This window comes from Xiphophorus hellerii, chromosome 23 (genome assembly GCF_003331165.1).
Source record: "Xiphophorus hellerii strain 12219 chromosome 23, Xiphophorus_hellerii-4.1, whole genome shotgun sequence".
Classification (NCBI taxonomy): Eukaryota; Metazoa; Chordata; class Actinopteri; order Cyprinodontiformes; family Poeciliidae; genus Xiphophorus; species Xiphophorus hellerii.
The window spans coordinates 19,368,922-19,388,404 of record NC_045694.1 but is presented as its reverse complement, the minus strand read 5'-3'; the positions used below and the strand labels follow the sequence as shown (position 1 = coordinate 19,388,404).

At 37.6% G+C, this 19,483-nt stretch overlaps 1 protein-coding gene across 1 annotated transcript in view; it reads left to right on the top strand.

Moving 5' to 3' along the window:
• nexmifb (neurite extension and migration factor b) overlaps nucleotides 1-19,483 on the top strand; it is a 96,448-nt gene that overhangs the window by 55,910 nt on the left and 21,055 nt on the right. The window contains exon 2 of the mRNA XM_032554975.1: nucleotides 10,353-10,483. Within this exon, the coding sequence (XP_032410866.1) occupies nucleotides 10,402-10,483 (82 nt within the window). The 5' untranslated portion in view covers nucleotides 10,353-10,401. The remainder of the gene's footprint in view (nucleotides 1-10,352; nucleotides 10,484-19,483) is intronic.

Here is a 19,483-nt window from a genome sequence, read left to right as displayed (position 1 = left end):
AGAATCAGGCATTGACTGAGTGCCTTTGCAGGCGTGTAAACCTGCAGGACATTATGTCACCGTATTAGCACCGATCACTGTGGTATAATGGCCCCCAGTCCTCCCAGCCTGATTTAGATTCAGCCCAGCAAATGAAGCGTAGCTCTAATAAATGCACCTGTTGAAAATATGATAATTGCCTCTCTGATGGCTGACCTTTTTTGCCGTAGCAGTAAAGATTATTTGAAGCATGCATGCATGCAAGTGCACGCCTTTGTGTGCCTCAGTCAGGAGTTCAAAGGGCCATTGCTGCTGCTTTTCGACTCTGCGTTTCTGGGGGGCGGATGCAACTTTTGTATTTATCAGCAGTTAGTCATACATCGGCTTCTTTTTTAACTGTATCGAGTGGGAGCAGCGCGGACGCGGCGTGAGCGTGCACGGCCACGGGCACGTGCGTGCATGCACAGCCTCATTAAACACTCGTTTCATAAGACTGACCCTTCAGGAGCAGTGGGCGGACCGAACACGATCCGCTCAAATGAGCAAATTCATGTGCAACGTGAAAGTTTTGGGTGTGCTGGAAGCATGTTCAGATTCAGAGTCCATTTGCGATATCTGTGATCAAATAATTCCACAGTGCAGGGCCCCACGCAGCTCCCTCTGTACTGTCTGCCGCACTTGTTTCAACCTCCTTTCTACTGCATGCCGAGCTCGTTATAACAACCTTGGGCGAGTCGAGCTGCTTTTTGTTAATGTCATCACATTAACCGTGTGTGCTAGTGTGCGTTCTCGTGTGCCATAAAGAGATGGCTTTATATGGACGCAGGATATATCCATATGTGTGCGAGGATGCCATTGCTTCTGTCTCATTAGCGCCTGAGCTGAGGCCCTGAGCCGCTTCTTGCGCTCCATTGGGACAGCTGATGAGGCCTGACTATGTGACCTTTAACAACCTAATCAACTTTTAACACCTCGCCTACCGCCTGCCTTATTGCCATTCTTCTCTCTGCCATTCACTGTCATACCCCTCCTTTTTTCTGTTCTGTTCTGTTTTAAGCTGCAGACTTGTTTCCCCCATTATATGTGCATGTATGGACAGAGCAGCATTGTACACACTTACAGCAGCTGTCTCTGGAGGAAAGTGGGGATGTATTGTAATAGTCTGTCTATCTGCTCACTCTTGACCTTCTCTTTGCTTATTTTTCTCCTTTCCTTATCTTTTGCTGTCCTTTTCTCCCATATTGAAGAGCTCAGACTATGGTAAAGATAAACAGAGAAAGGAGAACAATTTTTAAACACAGACATCATGCAGTATTTGTCGTCCTGTCCCGGTTAATCTTTTTTATTTAAAAGTCAAGATGCCACAGAAAATGTTAATAAAACAGAAGGTTTACACATATGAAACTAAATATATTCCATGATCTAATTTAGGAGCACTGTCTGTCCTGCAACTTCTAGGTTAATTTATCATGTAAATCAAATGGTTAAATTACCTTTTCTGTTCATCAACAATTTCTACAGAAGTGTGCTAATAAGTAAATTCTTTGATTCAGGTGTGCTGGAACAGGGATAGATTTGAAAAGACAAGAGATTTGGAACTGAAAACCCAAAATCTAATTGCTTTTGTTTAAAACATAATAAAAACAATCAACCATATTACTGCTTAGAAAATAGACTTACTCTTAGTCACTTTAAAGACATTCCACATCCAGCATGATCCATGGCAGGCGACTCTTACATTTTCACAACTTGAATGAAAATAGAAGTAAAAAATAGTTTTCTTTTAGCTTGGTCTTACTGTTCTTGCTATTGGAAACAGCTAACTTTGAGTATTTTTCCTCTCAGTAAATAACTTCCACACCAAATAGTATTAATGTCTGTGCTTCTTAGGTAATGTGCTGTATAGTCACTGTTATTTTGGTTTTGATACATAGGTTGTTGTTACTGTTGGACAATAAGATTACTGAATGTAATTTTTATGGAGCACCCTAGATAGGCTGAATCATTGGGTAGTAGTTAAGAAATGAGACTGTGTCAGCAAATTACATTAATCAATACAAAATAAAACCAAATATCTGAAAAAATAATCTGTTTTATGCTGCAACAGTGCTGAAAGGCAAATACCTACAAGAAATGCTGTAGCCTTTAGGCAGAAAGACTGGAATAAAGACGCAAACATAGACTGGAAATCCCTGCAGGGACACATCTAGAAATCATTTTCTGTGAGAAGTGTACGATACATAAAAACACATAAAACAAGAAGCAAGAATAACCTGCTATAAATTCTGTGTTCAAGATGCTCTGACGATCCATCAATAGTGTGCAGCGGTATGAAGAATGACAATTTTAAATTGATTTGGACTTGACTCCCCTCAACCAAAGAGGAAAGAGACAATCTGGCTTGTCGCCAGAATACAGATGATAAGCCAGCATTTGTGGTGATTTGAGGGTTGCATGAGTGCATACGGCATGGGTACCTGGCACATCTTTAAATGCACTATGAATGCAAATCATATTTTATTTATTTATTGTGCTTTGTTTTGTTTTCGGGCAACAAATGTCTGGCATATGTCAGAAAATCACTGCCAAACTACATTCTGCATGCAGTAAAGCAGCGTGGCTCCACAGTAAGATGATACAGGTGCTAAACTGAGCTGCTTGCAGTTCATACCTCACACCCACTGCTGTTAACACATTAGGAGATTAAAAATATAACAGAAAGGGTCCTAGGCTACTTAGCAGCTCAATGTCTACAGTGAGAAGTAATAGAAAGTCTTTCAGTCAACTTTCGAAACTGCAGTTTTTCTTTGTTTGATACAGCACAGTGGTAAATAATCCCCACTTATCAATCAAAGTCAAATTTTATATATATTTAGGCTTTTTTATTATCACACTTATTGACACCCCAAGGTGTAGGAAGCTTTAAGATGGCTTTTTCTTTATTGCAGCATCGTAATCTCACACTGTACCAGTTTTCTAACAGTGAGCTTCCTGAAATGTTTAATTTGTGCTTTTCTATTTTCACACTAAATCAGTCCTATTAAATTAAAGGATGTATTTTCCCTAATATTTTACTGTGGGATTATGCTACTGAAATAAAATATGAATGTGTTTTGAAGTCGATCTTTAACTGTGTTGAATTAAATGTGGAGGATGTTGTATTTGAGTTGTATACAGTTAAATAATATGCTGCTAAAGATTAAAAGACAAAAAAAACAACAAAAAAAGAAAACTGAAAAAAAGAGTCTCTTATTTAGGTGGGTTTTCTGTCAGAAACTACTTCTCATAATCAGGGGTGTAAAAGCACTGTGTGGAGGCCATTTGTGTTCCTCACAAAAAATTAAAAAATGGAATAAACTCAGTTTGCTCGATTCAGGCTATATATATATATATAATATTTCAAATCAGTCTAAAGGCCTATCAATAAAAATGTATCTCATATGAAGCTTGAATTATATGTTTTCATTGACTTTTTACTAATTGCAGCAAACAAGAACTGTAAATTTCTTTGAATTTAAGAAATTTAAGGATCGTGGAGGAAAAATTACAACTGATATAGGCAATGTCTGAAGTAATGAAATCATTCAATGATGCAATGGACAAATGTTTATTTTCTCAGGTATTAACTGAGTTATTCAGAAATTTTTAATTTAAAGAAAAAGGATTTTTTTAAAATAAAAATTCATCTGCCCAGAGATACTAAAACTATTGGCAGTATGTTTGACTCTTGGATGTCTATTGTAGGATTTTGATGGTCTGATTAAGAGTTTCATGATTTTTTTTCTAATTTAAGTAATGAAGATTAAAATATAAAATACACTGTAAAAATGCGAGTGTAAGATCACACTATCAACATTTTTTTCTTTCTGCAGTTTCTACAACTTTACCCACACGTTCAAGGTATTCTGAACATTTTACAGTTCATGAAAGTGGTTTCACATTCAAATTTCAATGAGCAATAATTAGTTTTACTAAACAGAAATTAAATGTTAAAGATGCCTGATTAAATGTTATCTGTTTTATTTAGTTGAAGATAGTTTTCGTCACAATGGGAAAAATTCAACAACAGCTTAAAAGGTCCCAAACTCATGTTCTGGTTTGAAATACTATTGATTATTTGGAGAAAGATGCTTTAGTTCCACTGAAGAAAATCATAACATCCCACTCGTTATCTGAAGTGGGCAGGAAAGCAAAAGTCAAAGGTCAAAACCATTCAAAGAATGGTTCCCACAAAAACAAGATTAAACCCTTATTTTCCTACTTCAAAACCAACAAAAAAAAATTAAATGGCATAAATTAGGAGTTTTTAACTTTTTTTATTTCCTATTTTTTTTCTATTGTACAGAAAGACATCCACAATGATTGCAGTCAGTGATTTATCAAAATATTAGCCTGACTTCCAAAATTTAATTAAGCTTAAAGTAATAACGGTCTTCTGAGAAAAAAATCATGACTTCCATTGGGAGTCCTGCTCTTTCTTTCCTCCTGCAGGCTGTAATCTGCGAGGTTGCAGTTGCTACAATTGTCCAGATCTGTTTCTGCAGATTCTGCGGCTCCGATCAACGTCCTAATCCCAATTCCAAGTCAATCTTTACTCATCGGATGCCTCCCGGGCTCTTCAGCAGGCTGTGATTGACGATGATTATCTCAAGCGGATGCCGTATCTGTTCCATCGCTGTGGCTGCGTGAGGGATCGGAGGTGAGGAAGCCGGATCAAATAGAGCCTCCGAGCTGCTGACAGAGACGGTGCACAGGAGCAAGGGCCCGTGTAGGAGACACCAATGAATTAAGATGTATAGATAGGAGAGATTCTTTTTCCTCTCATGTCTCAGAGACATATCTATGAGTTTTGTCATCAGCTGCTGAATTCACCGAATTTACCTGACATGCAATCTTTGTGGGTTAGTAAGTTTGAGCTTTCTATTAGGAGGCAGCAGAAGCACAAGCTGTTGCTGTTTTAGTTATTTTCTTACTGGCTATTTAGTTATACTTTATTACATATATCTTTTTTTATACTTTTACATCAACTCAGAATGAAACACCTCGCAGGAGCAGTAGAGAGTAACTCCTCACCCTTCAGCCTGATGAAGACAGACATGACATATTCACAGAGGATCATTTAGCACCTAAACAGCCAGATGTTTCCCCCAGGAGCAGCTTGACAGAAAATCTGAACAAAGGGAAGCTGAATATTAATGTTGATCTTGTTCCATCAAATTCATAAAACATCATTTGTACTCAGCGCTTCCTTTTGTAAGGCACACAGATCTGTAGCTTGTTATACAGCAGCAAAGAGGACAAATGCTAGTAGTAATAAAATTAATGTTTTCTTTCCTCCACTTTAGAAAATAAATTGCATAGAAAATTACTAGGTGCTGTTAGAAGTACACAATCTTAACACAAAGAGAAGAAAGAAATCTTATTTAATGGATAATTAACAACCAGCAAAACAATAGAGCTGAGAAAGAATTATACAAATGTTATTTTAATGAATTTATAATCACTTTCAACTTTTAAATGCGTCCATTAGAACCTGCTATATTTATCGATGCACATTCATGGGAAACCCTGACAACCTCCTAAATCACAGAATTATTAGTTTACCTCTCTGTTTGGAATATATGTGGTTTTTGACCGAGCTCCAGCTGAGGCAGTCTGCGGCGCTGGCTTCATTTATGAAAGCTCACATCTGCTCAGGACTTGACTGACTCGATTGGCGATCAGTTTCTTTATGCAAGGTCAGTGTTTATGATTAAACAATAAGACAGAGACTGGGCATAAATGACACCTATGGCAAAGTTCCAAGGTAAAAACCACTGCTAACCACAAAGACTCATCTCATTTTCTAAAAAAGAACATGACACTGAACAAATGACAATAAACATATTGATGATCTCCAGATGCTTTTCTGCTCCAGATATCGTGCCATCATTGACTGTGATGTCTGACCATCAGTTTGCACTGGATGACAAAGCAGGATAAGGGCTGAAAGCAGACCAGAAAGGGTTCTTCTTAATAGCTCAATGAAGCAAAATGAATCATTTTGAGTGGCCTAATCAAAGTCCAGGCTTAAAACTGAATCAGATGATGTTGCTTAGCCCGTGCCTTATCCTTCTTGATGCTTTTTCACACAGAGACAGGTTGGTTTGGGTAGTTTTTTTTCCCCCTTAACAAATGAAATCATAATTTGAAAACTGCAATTTGTATTTAGCCACGTTATATGTGTCCCAAAATAAATTGTGGTTGATTATCTAAAACATTTAGGTATGACGGAAAGCAAAGACAGAAGAAATCTGTAAGAGGGAAAATCATTTTTATGGCACTATGCCGTGGAAATGGCACGGCTTGACTTCTGGGACCATTGAAAGAAAAATCTAGTGATTTCTCTTTTGAAAGTAAAAAATAGTCTGTTTTTTGAACTTTTTAAAGGTTCCTATTCCCAGACTTTGCAAGTCAGTCATTTTATTTTCGTCCAGCTCAAACGTCTGTCTGGAAACATGTAAATTCCTGTTTTGCAGTTCAAACAGAATGCACAAATGTTCACCGACTGGATTCAAAATTCTTTCTGCTCCTGTTAGATTCAGTCCATGATCAGCAGAAATGAGCAACGTGAAGTAACTGTTTGTCCATGTTCAGCCAAGTAACCCAGGCAGAGCCTCCGTGAGACGAAGAACATGGAAGACGTTCTGTTTTTCTGGCTCAGTGGTTATATCTTCAGTTAATGCCTAAAACGAGCAAAACTTGAACAAAAAGTCAATTTTATAGTGTGATCATTCCAGATTTACTTCCAGAACGAAACTGTAAATGCAAGGTGTGTGTGTTCTGTATCTAAACTGTATGCTTGCATTGCATTGGGGCTTTTCTGCAGCCTAACCTCTTATATTCAGCTCTGGATCATTGCTGTCTTGCATGTGAAATGGGTTACTCGGCAGTGAACCTGCTCTGAAACTATACACCTGTGCTGAAAAGAGGAGTCGCCATTTCAGCGCTGTCTGTTTGGATCAGCATTCCCCGTGGCGCTGTGCCCTCTTTCAGAGCTCCTCTCTCGGTCACCTGTTCCTTGGCCCCTGACTCTCCCCCTGTTTTGACACAATGGGCCCTTTGTACCTGTATGTACCACTGCTGTGAGACATTCCTTGCCTTTTTTTTTTTTGGACAGCAATACTCAACCCAACTCTGACTATCCCTGTCGATGCGGCCTCATTCAGGAGAAATTCAATCGTAAGGAGGAGAAGTGCAGCAAATTGTGGGACTGGGAAGAGGCTTGCAGGAATTAGATTGTGGCGCTGATAAGTTCTATATAGAGCGGGTAAACACGTTCTTATCTTGTTATCCAGCTTGCACATTAACACATGATCTGTGGAGGAGGGTTTAAAAGGATAAATCAAATTCTAATCATTGTGTTTGGCTTGCACCCACTCTCTGCTCTTTGTCTCTATTTCTGTTCCTCCCGATGCAAAAGGACCCCCAGGCCCACAAGTGAAGAACAATGGAGGGGTCAGAAGTACCAGCAATTTTCCCTGCACCTGCTGAATGCTTCAGAAATGAGTGCTCCGGTGATTACGTGGCCTAATGTGCGATGTTTAAAGAGCAGTTTCCTGCAGCAGAGTTAAATGCTAGTGCCCTCTGTGAAGTATTAATGATGTGGATGGATGAATCAGGTCGGAGCAAACCTGTTGACGGCGGCCACGGCGCTCTCCAACGCTGTGCCCAGACATCAGGCTTAACCGCTTGGCAAATTGGACATGCTTGTTGGCTGTAGCTCCAATTTATGTGCACTCTCTATTGCAGTTAGTCCATCTTCATTATTGAAATAGCCTCTGTCAGGTCTTGACAGAGTGCTGGATATGTTAAAGGAGGGAGAGAGGGGAGAGCTTGCAGGGGGGAACAAAAATCATGAATAATGTGGAAAATAAACATTTGAGGCAGTGGAGCTGGAGCCGGCTGGCGAGAGGGGTGTTGGGAGTGTTGGCAAATGCCCAGCTTTGATTTTTCCCTCTACCTCCCTCCTTGTGATTGTATGCGCAGGCTTGTGCCGGGGGATGTTGACACTGTGGATCCTCAGCCATGGGGCTTTATCTCACACACATGCAGTCAAACATACAAACCTTTGAGCAGCTCTCAGCGCTGAACTCCTAACAGCACCTCTGTGGCTTGAACAGCATCCCAGCTGCGAGCTGTGTCACACTTCTCACTGGATCCAGCCTTTTTTTTTTTTTTTTTTTGCAAACTGCTGCCGTGCTTGCTTCATTTTTTATTTTGATCAGACTGATAAGGCCAAACTCAGCTCATCTCAGCCAGCCAGTTCCAGTTCATGTCATTTTGAAGGAGATGTGTTTATCGCCAGAGGTAGAAGTTAAATACTTCAATGATTAATACAACTTGACCTCAAAACCATTTTGTAGCTCTGTAGCTGAGCGCTTAATCTCAGGCTGGAGGTGCAGTAATGTGTCTCTTTGAAGAGAAGACCAAATACTGGATGGATCTACACGGTTTTGGACTATAAATACATTATACATCTTTACCACTTATGTTGATTGGAAATTTATGCTGAAACTTATGCCTTGGTATATACCTATAATGATGTGTTGAATTATTTCCTCTTCAGAAACTCGACTGATTACATGTGGATTTCATTTAGGATCAGAGCTTTAAAAGGTTTAGCGTTTATAAACACATGTTCAAATTCGAAAGCACGCACAGACATGATTGTGTTAGCAAAAACAGGAGAATGTCATCAAATTTAGCATGGGTGCCTTCATAAATATGAAAAAGCATGCCGATCATCAGAGAAATACTGGGAGGAGGATATACAAATATAATGACTTAACACAATGAATGTGTTTTTTAAACCAGAAACAATTTATGGTGCTGTTTCTGCATTTAGATTTAGAAAATGTGAAAAACAGGAGCAAATTACCAAAACAAAATGTCTTTATCAAACTGCTTAACTAATCTGGAAAATTACTTAGACGAAATTATAATAAATTAACTGCTTGAAACCAATCCAGTGAGCTTACAACAGACTCTCACCTGAACAATCCTGAACTAGCTATTTAATTTGATCGTAATGTGTGCCTTATGAATGCTGTGGTTTACCACTATTGCAATTTTTCAATGTATTAATCTGCAATTGTTATTTGTTGTCCGGTTTATCTAATCTAATCAAAGTAAAGTTCTGTGAAATAATTATTAAAAACTACTTAAAGTGTGTGTGTAGCACTGTTCGGCTCTGTTTACTGCAGTTTATATTAAAGTGCCCCACCTTTAGGATTCTGTACCTGCTACAAAAGTAGATGTAATGCCTCATAAGGTAATTACCCCCCTAAGCTGGTGTGTTTGCAGCTGCAGGCTGCAGCAGGGCTTCCCTTCAGGTAGCTCTCCCACTCAGGTCAGTAAACACCTAATGACATTTAGAGGAAAGAGGATGAAAGAGGTGGCACTTGGTTGTAGTCAGCTGCGCACTATCTTTGTCTTATTGTGTACCGTCTGTCTTAATCTCCCAGCCACCCCTTTCACACCACAAGGAGATCATGTTATTAGATCCCCTCCCTCTGCTCATTTGTCATCCGGCAGCACCGCTCCTCCAGAAAGGGATGGCAAGGAAAGGGGAAAAAAAGAAAACGGTACAAAAAGGGGAAGAAACCACAACATCAAATGTTCATCATTTGCTGGCTTGGAGTGTGTATCTTCTTCTTTTTCTTCCACATACACAAATTTAAGCTTCTCTACTGATTTTTTCTTTTCTTTTTGTGTCATGCCAACTATATCCTGCATGCACACTCAACACACATGTGCTGTACCTTCACACAATACCTCCCACCTGCTCTTTCACTATCAGGATCTGCTACAAATAAAAAGTATTGCCGGTGTTCAGAGTGTACCGTCACCTCCTCAGCCACATTGCTTTAATCTTTCTGTGAGCCGACTCGTTCCCTTGCTGCTCAGGGAGGCAGTCAGCTAATTATAATAAACAAATATGCTCTGAGATGCCTATGTGAGACTCACATAGGTTAACAACTCAGCTATAAATGTTAAATGAAGCCTAAAATAGGATAGTATGGCTTACAGTTGCCATAGCAATCCCAGCAGTGACTCTTTGTGTACTTTGTAGGTTGGAAAAGTTTGAATTAATCTTAGATCCTGTCATACACAGAAGAAATGAGTGACTGCTTTGTGTCTCGGAGGTCTTTTTGACGACTGGGTCTGGGGATTTTTTTCCCACTTCCAAGAGATCTGTGTTTGTCTGTGTTTACTGTCACCCTGCATGTTGAACTCTGCACTTCTGCATTAGTCAGATGCGAGTTTTTTCTGCCAAAAATACTCATTATACCCATGTTTCTTGCTGTCTTTGTGTCTTTTTTTTCCAACAGGTGGGACCGTCAGAATGATGTGTAGGTGGAGCAGCGTTGAGCCGTATTGATGGATGTGCTAGCAGACAGCAGTCTCACATTGATTGTGAAGACTTCAGAACCGGAAAATGCAAATATTGTGGAAAATACAGGTACCGGCATCTCTGTCTAAAGTTTAATGTTTTACTCAATGTAAAATATGAATTTATGTGATGGTGAATATTTTCTTAAATGCAATTAAATATGTTTTTTCAATTTTCAATCTGAAAAAAACTTTCCAAAAAAAATCTGAAAAGTGTAGGATCCAGTTTTTATTCAGCACTCTTTACCCCATCAAGTACAAATAAAAAACCTACTGTAGTCATGTGTCCATGTGTGATTTAATAAATCCAGCTGTTATGTGAAGGTTTCAGACATGAGAACATCAGCGGACAAACGGCATCACAAGGACCAAGAAACACGGCAGACAGGTCAGGGAGAAAGCAAAGTTAGTTTATAAATTATCCCATGCTTTAGATCTCTCACAGAGCACTGTTCATCCATCATCTGAAAATGGAAAGAGTTTAAGACTGCAAACCTTGCAAGAAAGACATGGCTGTCCAGCCAAACCGACAGGCCGGGCCAGGAGAGTGTTGTTAGAGAAGTAGCCAGAAACCCCATGGGAACTCGGCAGAATCTGCAGATATCCACCGTTCAGGTGAAAGAATCTGTTCACAGGAGAATGACTAGTCATCTATTTCACAAGTCTTTACATAAGAGGAAATAAGAATAAAAATGTAAAAAAAGCAATTGTGGCAAGAAAGCTATAAGAAGTTCCATTTGCAGTTTGCTACATAAAAGAAAGTGCTCTGGCTTGATGAGACCAAAATGTTACTTTTTAGTTTATGTGGAAAACGATATGAGCAGCACCGTACACACTATCTTCACCAATAAGAATGGTTTCTGTTGTTTATGGCAGAAACTGGGAAGATGATTAGATTTGATTGTATTAAAGACTGAGGTCAGGAATACTTTAAATCCCAAAGGAAAACCAAATAGGAAAAGGATAAAGTTAAAGATAGAACAATGTTGGAAGATAACTTGTTGGAAGCTGTGAAAGACTTGGGAAAACTGACAATCATTTTCCCATCATTTTTTCATCACTTATTGTTACAATCTCAACAACATACTTCAGGGTTTGTGGTGGTAATTTTCCAAAATGTGAAAAGTGAATGATGCATTAATTTTTCTGCCAATACACGCCTCATGCATGTTTTGGGAACATGTTTTAGGTGAACGTGGATTTGAACCCAATGCCATCTTCCTTTGAGGCAACTGTGCTAACAACCAATCCAGTAATGTCTTATTTGTTTCCTTTGTTTCAGTTGTTGATCTTAAAATGGGAAATTTTTCTTTCCCTAAGAATAAGTGAGCTTGAATTAATGAAAGCTTTAAAGGGGCAATTAGTCTTTCCATTCCCAAGAAGTAGCTATTTCTTAAATTAGTTTTTCTTACCCTCAGTTTTAAGCTCTTTGACAAGAAATGGGGACGGTGCAACACCTGCTTTTTTCAAAGAAGAGGAGAAGAAACATTAAATGAGGGTTTTTAAGCTATTGTTAATCCTCTCTCCTCATGCGCCTTCAACTCAAAAATATAATATCGGCATATTTTTTATAAAATGGTGCAAATGTGAAAGAAGGGATGACAACTTAAGCTCAAATAAGTGGTTAATTTTGTTGCCATGGAAAAAATATAGAACATCTAAATTATATAGATTATTTTGTTAATTATTCTAAAACCTCCTCTTAGCTTAAGACTTTTTTATTCTGTCATTCTCATGTTTCATGATTTCGCAATAGTGGTTTCTGGTAAAAACCCCCCAAAAAAACCAAAATATTTGATTCTTTTTAATCAGTTCTTAAGGGTGGTCTGTGAAATATTCTGTAATGTTTTCTTATATCCAAGAGCATATGTGTTCCAGGTAATCCAACAAACTTTACTACAAAGAGGACCTGGTTAAATGCAAAAACTGTTTTGAAATTAGGATTTAATTTAAACGTTTTCCAAACCAACCATGAGAAAATATAATAACTGGTTGTGTCACCCTTAGTGACGACGACTGCCATCAAGAGTTTGGCAAGAAATCACTTACATTAGTGTGAAGAAGCTTTAACCAATTATTTGCAAAATTGTTTTAACTCAAACACACTCTGGATAATTTTAGCATGGTCTGTTTAAGGTTATAAAACAAGATAGGATATCATTTACATCTATCTCTAAACTTTGAATAGGCTACTTAATAGCCTTGATTTTGCTTTTTTTTAGCCATTCAGAGTTAGTCTTGAACTAGATAATTGTCCTGCTTCATGACCCAAGTATACCTGAGTTTAAGCTCAGACTGATGGCAAAAGCCTCATAATTACATAATTACAACACGTTTTTCAGGGTCAGAAACAGTGCAGCAGTTTTAATAAAGACATTGCAATGAAGTCCTGGGAAGGTTCACTGCTCTTTTATATTTATTGATAATGGAAAACAACATAAACCTTTTCAGGCTGTAACAAATAATTTTTGAATTGTTTCAATAAGGGCATCATGTGCTGCTTTTTAAGATGTTTTAGCCTACTTCATCTTGTCAGGTAGGTTGTATTTAAGTGATTTCTTGGTTCTACAGATCAAGCAGTAATTAGACTTTGTGGTCGATTGTGATAGATTACAATTAATTAATGATTTTTTTTTAAATGTCAGTAATTGTCATGATATAGCCAGGCTGGTGTGGATAGCTTCCCCCCTTAATATAGGGAAATTATTTGAAAATTGCATTATGTATTTACACAAGTTATCTTAATGAGATTAAAAAAATTATTTGATAATATAATAAAATCTGCAAGTGAACAAATATTGTTTCACAGCACCTTACAATATAAATATTAATTATCAGCATTAATTTCTGACAATTGTTCCTATTAAACTTTCAGAAAGAACCAACATAAATGCTTTGGGAACTTGCTTATTAAATTAAAATTTAAAGGCAGCAAGAACTTTGTCCATACAGAGATGAATGGCCCTTATGTGATAATGCTACATTGGATTGTTTTTCTTCAGTATGTATGTATGTAATAAAAAATAAACAAAACAAGCAGAAACTGTATAATGGAATCTGTCCTACAGTGTTTATTCACCTCATCTGTGATGAAGGAGATAACTACAGAAAGGGTCATTTATTTATAGTTTAAATACTTTGAAGTAATAATTGTGGTACATGCAGAGAAGATGCATGTACCACATGCATCTTCTCTGTTGAATATGTAAATACAGCTTGAAAAAATGAGTTCTCCCTCTCCATCCAGAATAACTTGGTCACAGATGTCTGCACTTAGCACTTCCATAAGGGACACACTTTGGAGATCTTTTGCAGGATTAGAGGCTTGTCAGAGAATAATTGTGCATTCACTAATAGAAAATCTTTGTCTGTGCAATAAAGGATATAATCTGTTTGTGTATTCAGATTTATTTTATTGTATTTAAAGGCACCGGACTTTCACAGCATTTTTATGGTAAAAAACAGAATGAAAACAATAGTGGGGGAAATGAATATCTTTATGCTTCAACAAACTTTATTAACATAATTTTTTATCCTTTATTTTTGCTTTGATATAAGCTCTTAATTTTAAAACTGTTTTGAAAATAAATTCGTGTTTGCCTGCAGCTCAGACCGTTCAGCTTACTGAACATTTGACCCACTAGAGTGGATGATTATTCTAAAATTTATTTATCAACTTTTCTGAGACAGTTTAAGAAAACCAGATCAAACTTCATGGCGCTTTGTCAGCAGTGACTGCAGTGAGTTAATTCTTCATTATATCAAACTGCATTTTTATTCCTATTGTTCATGTTTCTGTAGAACTGTTAAAATCATCTTAATTGGCTCAGAGTAGATTGAACCTGAAGGTTTTGCTCATACAAAGTGAGAGGTATCCTAAAGGTATATCTGTATACAGACTATTTGACAACAATGTAGTTAATTGGAAGCGCACCTTTAAATTCATTTTAAGGCAACTTGCCTAGAAAATATTAAGCCTTCTTGTGTGACATTATGGAACATCACAGGAAATCAGCCAAAACTTCAGGAGGAGAATTGAGGGCCTCCACAAGTCTGTTTCATTCTTAGTACAATTTACTTATTCTTGAAGATTTCATAAAAAACTTATACGCAGGTATAAACAAAATGAGAATGTTCAGCTATTATACTGGTGAGCAATGAGAAGAATTTTCCGTCACATAGAGAAACATTTTATGGTACAAATAACACAGCGTAACCCCAGAAAAGAGCAAAAGGCTTCATAAAAATACTGTCAGTAAGAGAAAGAGAGTGTGTGTCTTTAACCAAAGTGAAACAAGTCCTTTACTGACATGGACTGAAAGGCTTCTTAGACGGGAAGAAGCCATTACTCTAAAAGCAACATAAAAAGTGAGACTTTAGGAGTGGGAGATATTTTATGTGATTTGGATAAAGTTAAATTGAAGTGTTTGGGAATAACTCTAGTTAGATTTGGAGGGAAAAGGAGAACACTTGAAAGCTGAAGAATACCATTCAAACTGTGACGTGGGTAAAGGGATGGCAACGTTATGTGTTTAACAAGAGGATGAGTTGGCACGCTTTAGAAAATAATTACTATTTAGTAATACTGAAACAACATCTCAAGACATCAGGCCTGGAAGTTAAAGCTTGGGCTCAAATAGTTTTTCCAAATGGTCGTCTATTCTTTGGGGTGACCATCCAAAATATTAGTCTAATTGGATAAGAGACATTAGTCTCTTATCAAAGGAACATTACTTTCTTTAATGTATAAATGTTATGCCTTTTTATACAGTAAGTGTACAGTTTATACAATGACCTCTAAGAGCTTTAGAGGAAGTATACATTTAAAGTAAACTTGTGCACCCTGTCCTATTTAGGTTGCACAATCATCCAACTCTGAAAGAATAACAGCTGAAATTCATTTCAATGGCCCCAAATTAATATTTTGTTATTCATATTGAGATTATCTAAGCTTCTTATCAGCACAGCATTTAAGACTGGTGAACTCCCCAAATGTTAAAGTATTTTTTGTATATTTTTATACCCAACGCCTCTCAACGCTCCACTCTCCCAAACCTACCCACTCAAAAAGAACCAACTTTTAGTTTACAGCAGTCTATCCTGGTTGATTGTTGTTTCCTGTGTATTTTATAAACTGTAACTTTTTTCTGCTTAAACAGCCAAGCACCTCTAGTTCTTAAATGAGATTTATCTTAGTGTTTCACCTCTGGTCAGGTTCAGTCTGTAAAGTCCTACAAATGATCCTGAGCAACTCGCCTGCTCCTCGAGAGGCACCCAGAGGAAGAGAGAAGCAGTGAAGAAAGAGGGAGAAAAATTTGTAGTATGAGCCCAACAAAGGAGAGAAAAGATTGAAAACAGGTCCACTGAGCAGGAATAGGCTACCTCTTTGGAAAAGGACAGCTATGAATCATGCTGCAGTTACTCACCACTTATTATGGACATTCTGTACTACCTGGGCTCATTCTCTCCACCACCATTCACAAAATGCCATATGTAGTGAAAACATAGCAAAATAAAAGGTTTTTCTTAGCTGACCAACCAAGCTGCATAAGTAGGCTGCAGAGCTGGAGAACAACTAGCTGTGCATTTTGTTATTGTAAAGCTTCTGTATGCATGTGATAAGGAGACGGAGGCTTGATATCAAACAGATAGAGATCTGAAAACAGAGAAATTATTGATATGCATAGACGGCAGTAATGGAAAAATATTTTCCAGTTGTTATTACTTTAAATGTTAGATTTAACTCGCCTTCCAACATTTAAACATGTAATTTTGTTTAAATGACTTTTGCAAAAAGACTTAATTAAAAGGCACATTTTTTTAGTTTTTTTTTAACTTTTGCATTTCAACAGATATATTTATCTCCATGATGTAAAAGGAGAAGTATGTAAAAGGCAGATGAAAGTTTCTTAATTCTGATTCTTTTGACATGCTAAACTTAGGCATAATGAGTCCATCTGGTGATTAAGTCAATGAGGAGGAGGAAATTGAAAAAATCTTGTTTCCAATAAACCTAAAACACCAGCACCCAACCCAGAGATTTAAAAGTGCTCTGTGTGGAGTATGAAGACATCTCTTGTCTCAACTCTCAAAGGATGCACTTTTTTTCATTCTTTGACCCTACAAAGTCACTTCCAAGTAGATGGAAGGGAAGTTAAAATACTGATATAAAAACACAAATGATCTCTTATCCATTTGGTTCAGAATTAGATAGTAAAACATTTTCACCTGAAGCTATGTAATTATTTTTGGCTGGAGATGCAGAACGATTATTTAATGGGACTGGTTTTTGATTTACCCTGATCTGTGGACATTAGCAGATGCTTTGCATTGACAGAGGACACCTAAATACTAAAATCATTGTAAAAGATAAACTTTATGCTCACAAACATTTGTGGTCATTTCAGTGATCTGGTTTCTGACTTGCTGCTTTTTGGGTTTGTCCCTTTCCTTAGTTTTAAGACTGTAATTATTTCATAACCCTGGAGTAGGTGAAAGGGCTTTAGTTTCAAAGGGTTCCAGGTTTCTTGCTAATATGATCTTTGATGAAAAAGTGCTCACTTCATCTGCTTTTTCCGTCACAACAATGTAGCAATGCTCTCATTCAACATATTCCCAGTAAAAAGGTAAAGAAAATTCATTATTTAATTGTTTTAAGAGATTTCTAGAAGCTTTGCCATCATATCACATGCCAGTTCCTTCTAGTTGATGAGGATGTGGCAAAAAGGATCTGTTTGTTCTTGGAAAGTATGTTTTAAAATTAGTCATTCACCTTGAAAATGACAGGAATGCTGATCCTGTTTATGTTTTATACTTTCATAATATTTAATGTACGCGTGGCTCTAAAATAATAATAAACGAATGAAATATAAAAGAGAAAAACAACCATGGAAATGTCTGTAAATATGTGGCTTCTGCTGCAGTAATAGATGAGGCAGGAGTTGCCAACCAGTCCCTTCTCTTGTGTCCATCACCGTGTCCCACAGCATGGCCTTGTTTGCTCATAGAGCTGGCTGGCACAGGGAAGCTCGGGCTTTACCTCAGGTGGGAGAAGTCCCGAGTGCTATATGCAGAGTGAGATAGATGTGATCCTAGGAGCTGAGGGTTTGCTAACTGGTCTGGTCTGGTCTAGCCCGAGTTTGGCCGCAGTCAAACTGTCTAGCATGGCTGGGCTTGGCAGCAATAGGGATCAGAAGATCACCACCACCTGCCAGCAGTCAGGGTCCCTCCATATGCTCAGTGGTGTATGCCTTTGCCAGATTGCATGAACTGTGTCAAATTCAGCGTCGCTTTCTATTCAAGGAGCTTCCCTCCTGATAAAACCATTACAAAACTGCAACTGTGTCAGGATGATCTCAGAGTCTGTTAAAGCATGTTTTATTGTCAGTGTATGCGTAGTTCACCCTGCTAGCTGGATATTGAGTCCTGGCAGTGTTGAGCATTTTGGATGCTTATCTAGTGTGCATTTGCCAGCTCAGATTTAGTAGTAACATTATGCTGTGTCGTATCAGCAAATACGAAGCTTCTGATCCCCTTTTGACCTCTAATGTCAAACTTGAATTTTCAGCCGCAATCATCACTGTAAGACCGTCTGTGTGTGAATATATGTGTGTGTTTGTGTACCTGTCTGACTGACTGATCTGTGGCACATTCTGAACAGCTGAAGAGCTAATGGTCCAGCTGGAGACAGATGGCCTCTCGATAACACTATACCCCCAAGCCAATACTCACACTCTATCACTCTCCCGCTCTGACACACGCACACACACACGCCAACACACACACGCTCTTGCATGAATCTATGCATGCACACACACATTGGATAGGGTACATTGTTAATCCATTACAAGCCCAGAGGAAACACATTTCTCAATATGAGTTTAATGTTTCCAAGCAATTTTCAACAATCTTTTGTAACATTAGATGGCAGCTTAGGTTTTGTGTACACAAGGTGATAAAGGAGGCTAATAATCTCTTTCCCTTTATTATTTTCATGTAATTTCCTCTATTTTTGTGGCTAATTGAAGAGATTGTTAATAAACTTTCTGTTACTGTTTTTGTAAAAATTCTTCCTATGTAATTTATTGTGAGAATATTTTCTAGCATTTCTTTAATTCTGTAGCTACTAACTTACTGCTACACAAAATACAAAGTTTTTACCGGATAACATTAAGTAGTCTCATGCTGTGCTGTGGAGGCTAATTGCCTGCACTGTTTAAAATCCTCTAACCTTAAATGTTAAGAAAAGAAGAAATCACTTTTAAAAATGTGATCACATGAAGTAGGTTAAAAGATCTCAAAAAGCAGCACATCTTGTCCTGATCTGGAGATATTCAAAAAAATTATGAAAAACAAAGTTATTAACACATACCAAACTGGAACTGGTTACAGACAATATTACATAACACACTAGCAGGTTGAAAAACAAAAACAAATGGCAAGTGTTTGAAGGGCCTAGTCAAAGCCCAGACTTAAATCTTATTTAAATGCTGTAACGTGATCTTAAGCATGTTGAAAACCATGTACTGCAAAAATGTCAGTGAAGAAAACTGACATTTTCACAAACATCAGGTGTTTGTGTTGTCACAAATACCTGATGTCTGTTGATGCCGCCAACCAGCTTCTACGTTAAAGGAGCAGGTGGGTTTGGATAGCTTTTTCTCTTAGTAGAATAAGTAATTTTATCACTTCAATTTGTATTTATTTATTTGTGCTACGCTGCCTTGATATAAAATTTATTTGATGATTTAAACATTTAACTAAAGCAAAAAAGCAAAAAGAGAAAACATGTAAACTTAAAGTATTCTGTCTAATTGCAATCAACTTGTGTTTGTCACCTTGAATGTTTAAGTTGTTCATGTGTTTTCTTTTGGTTTTGTTTGGTGTTTTGTGCATTTGTGAGTTACTTGTCTGTGTGTCACTTTTGAAATATAAAAGACAATAAACAGATTTTTGGAAGAAAAAAAAAAGAAGACGTAAAACGGGCTGATATGAAGGTGCTTGGTCTGTCGCTGTTAACTTTATTACCAATTGTTTGGTCAAAGTGTGAATGTTGAATACATGTAGCACA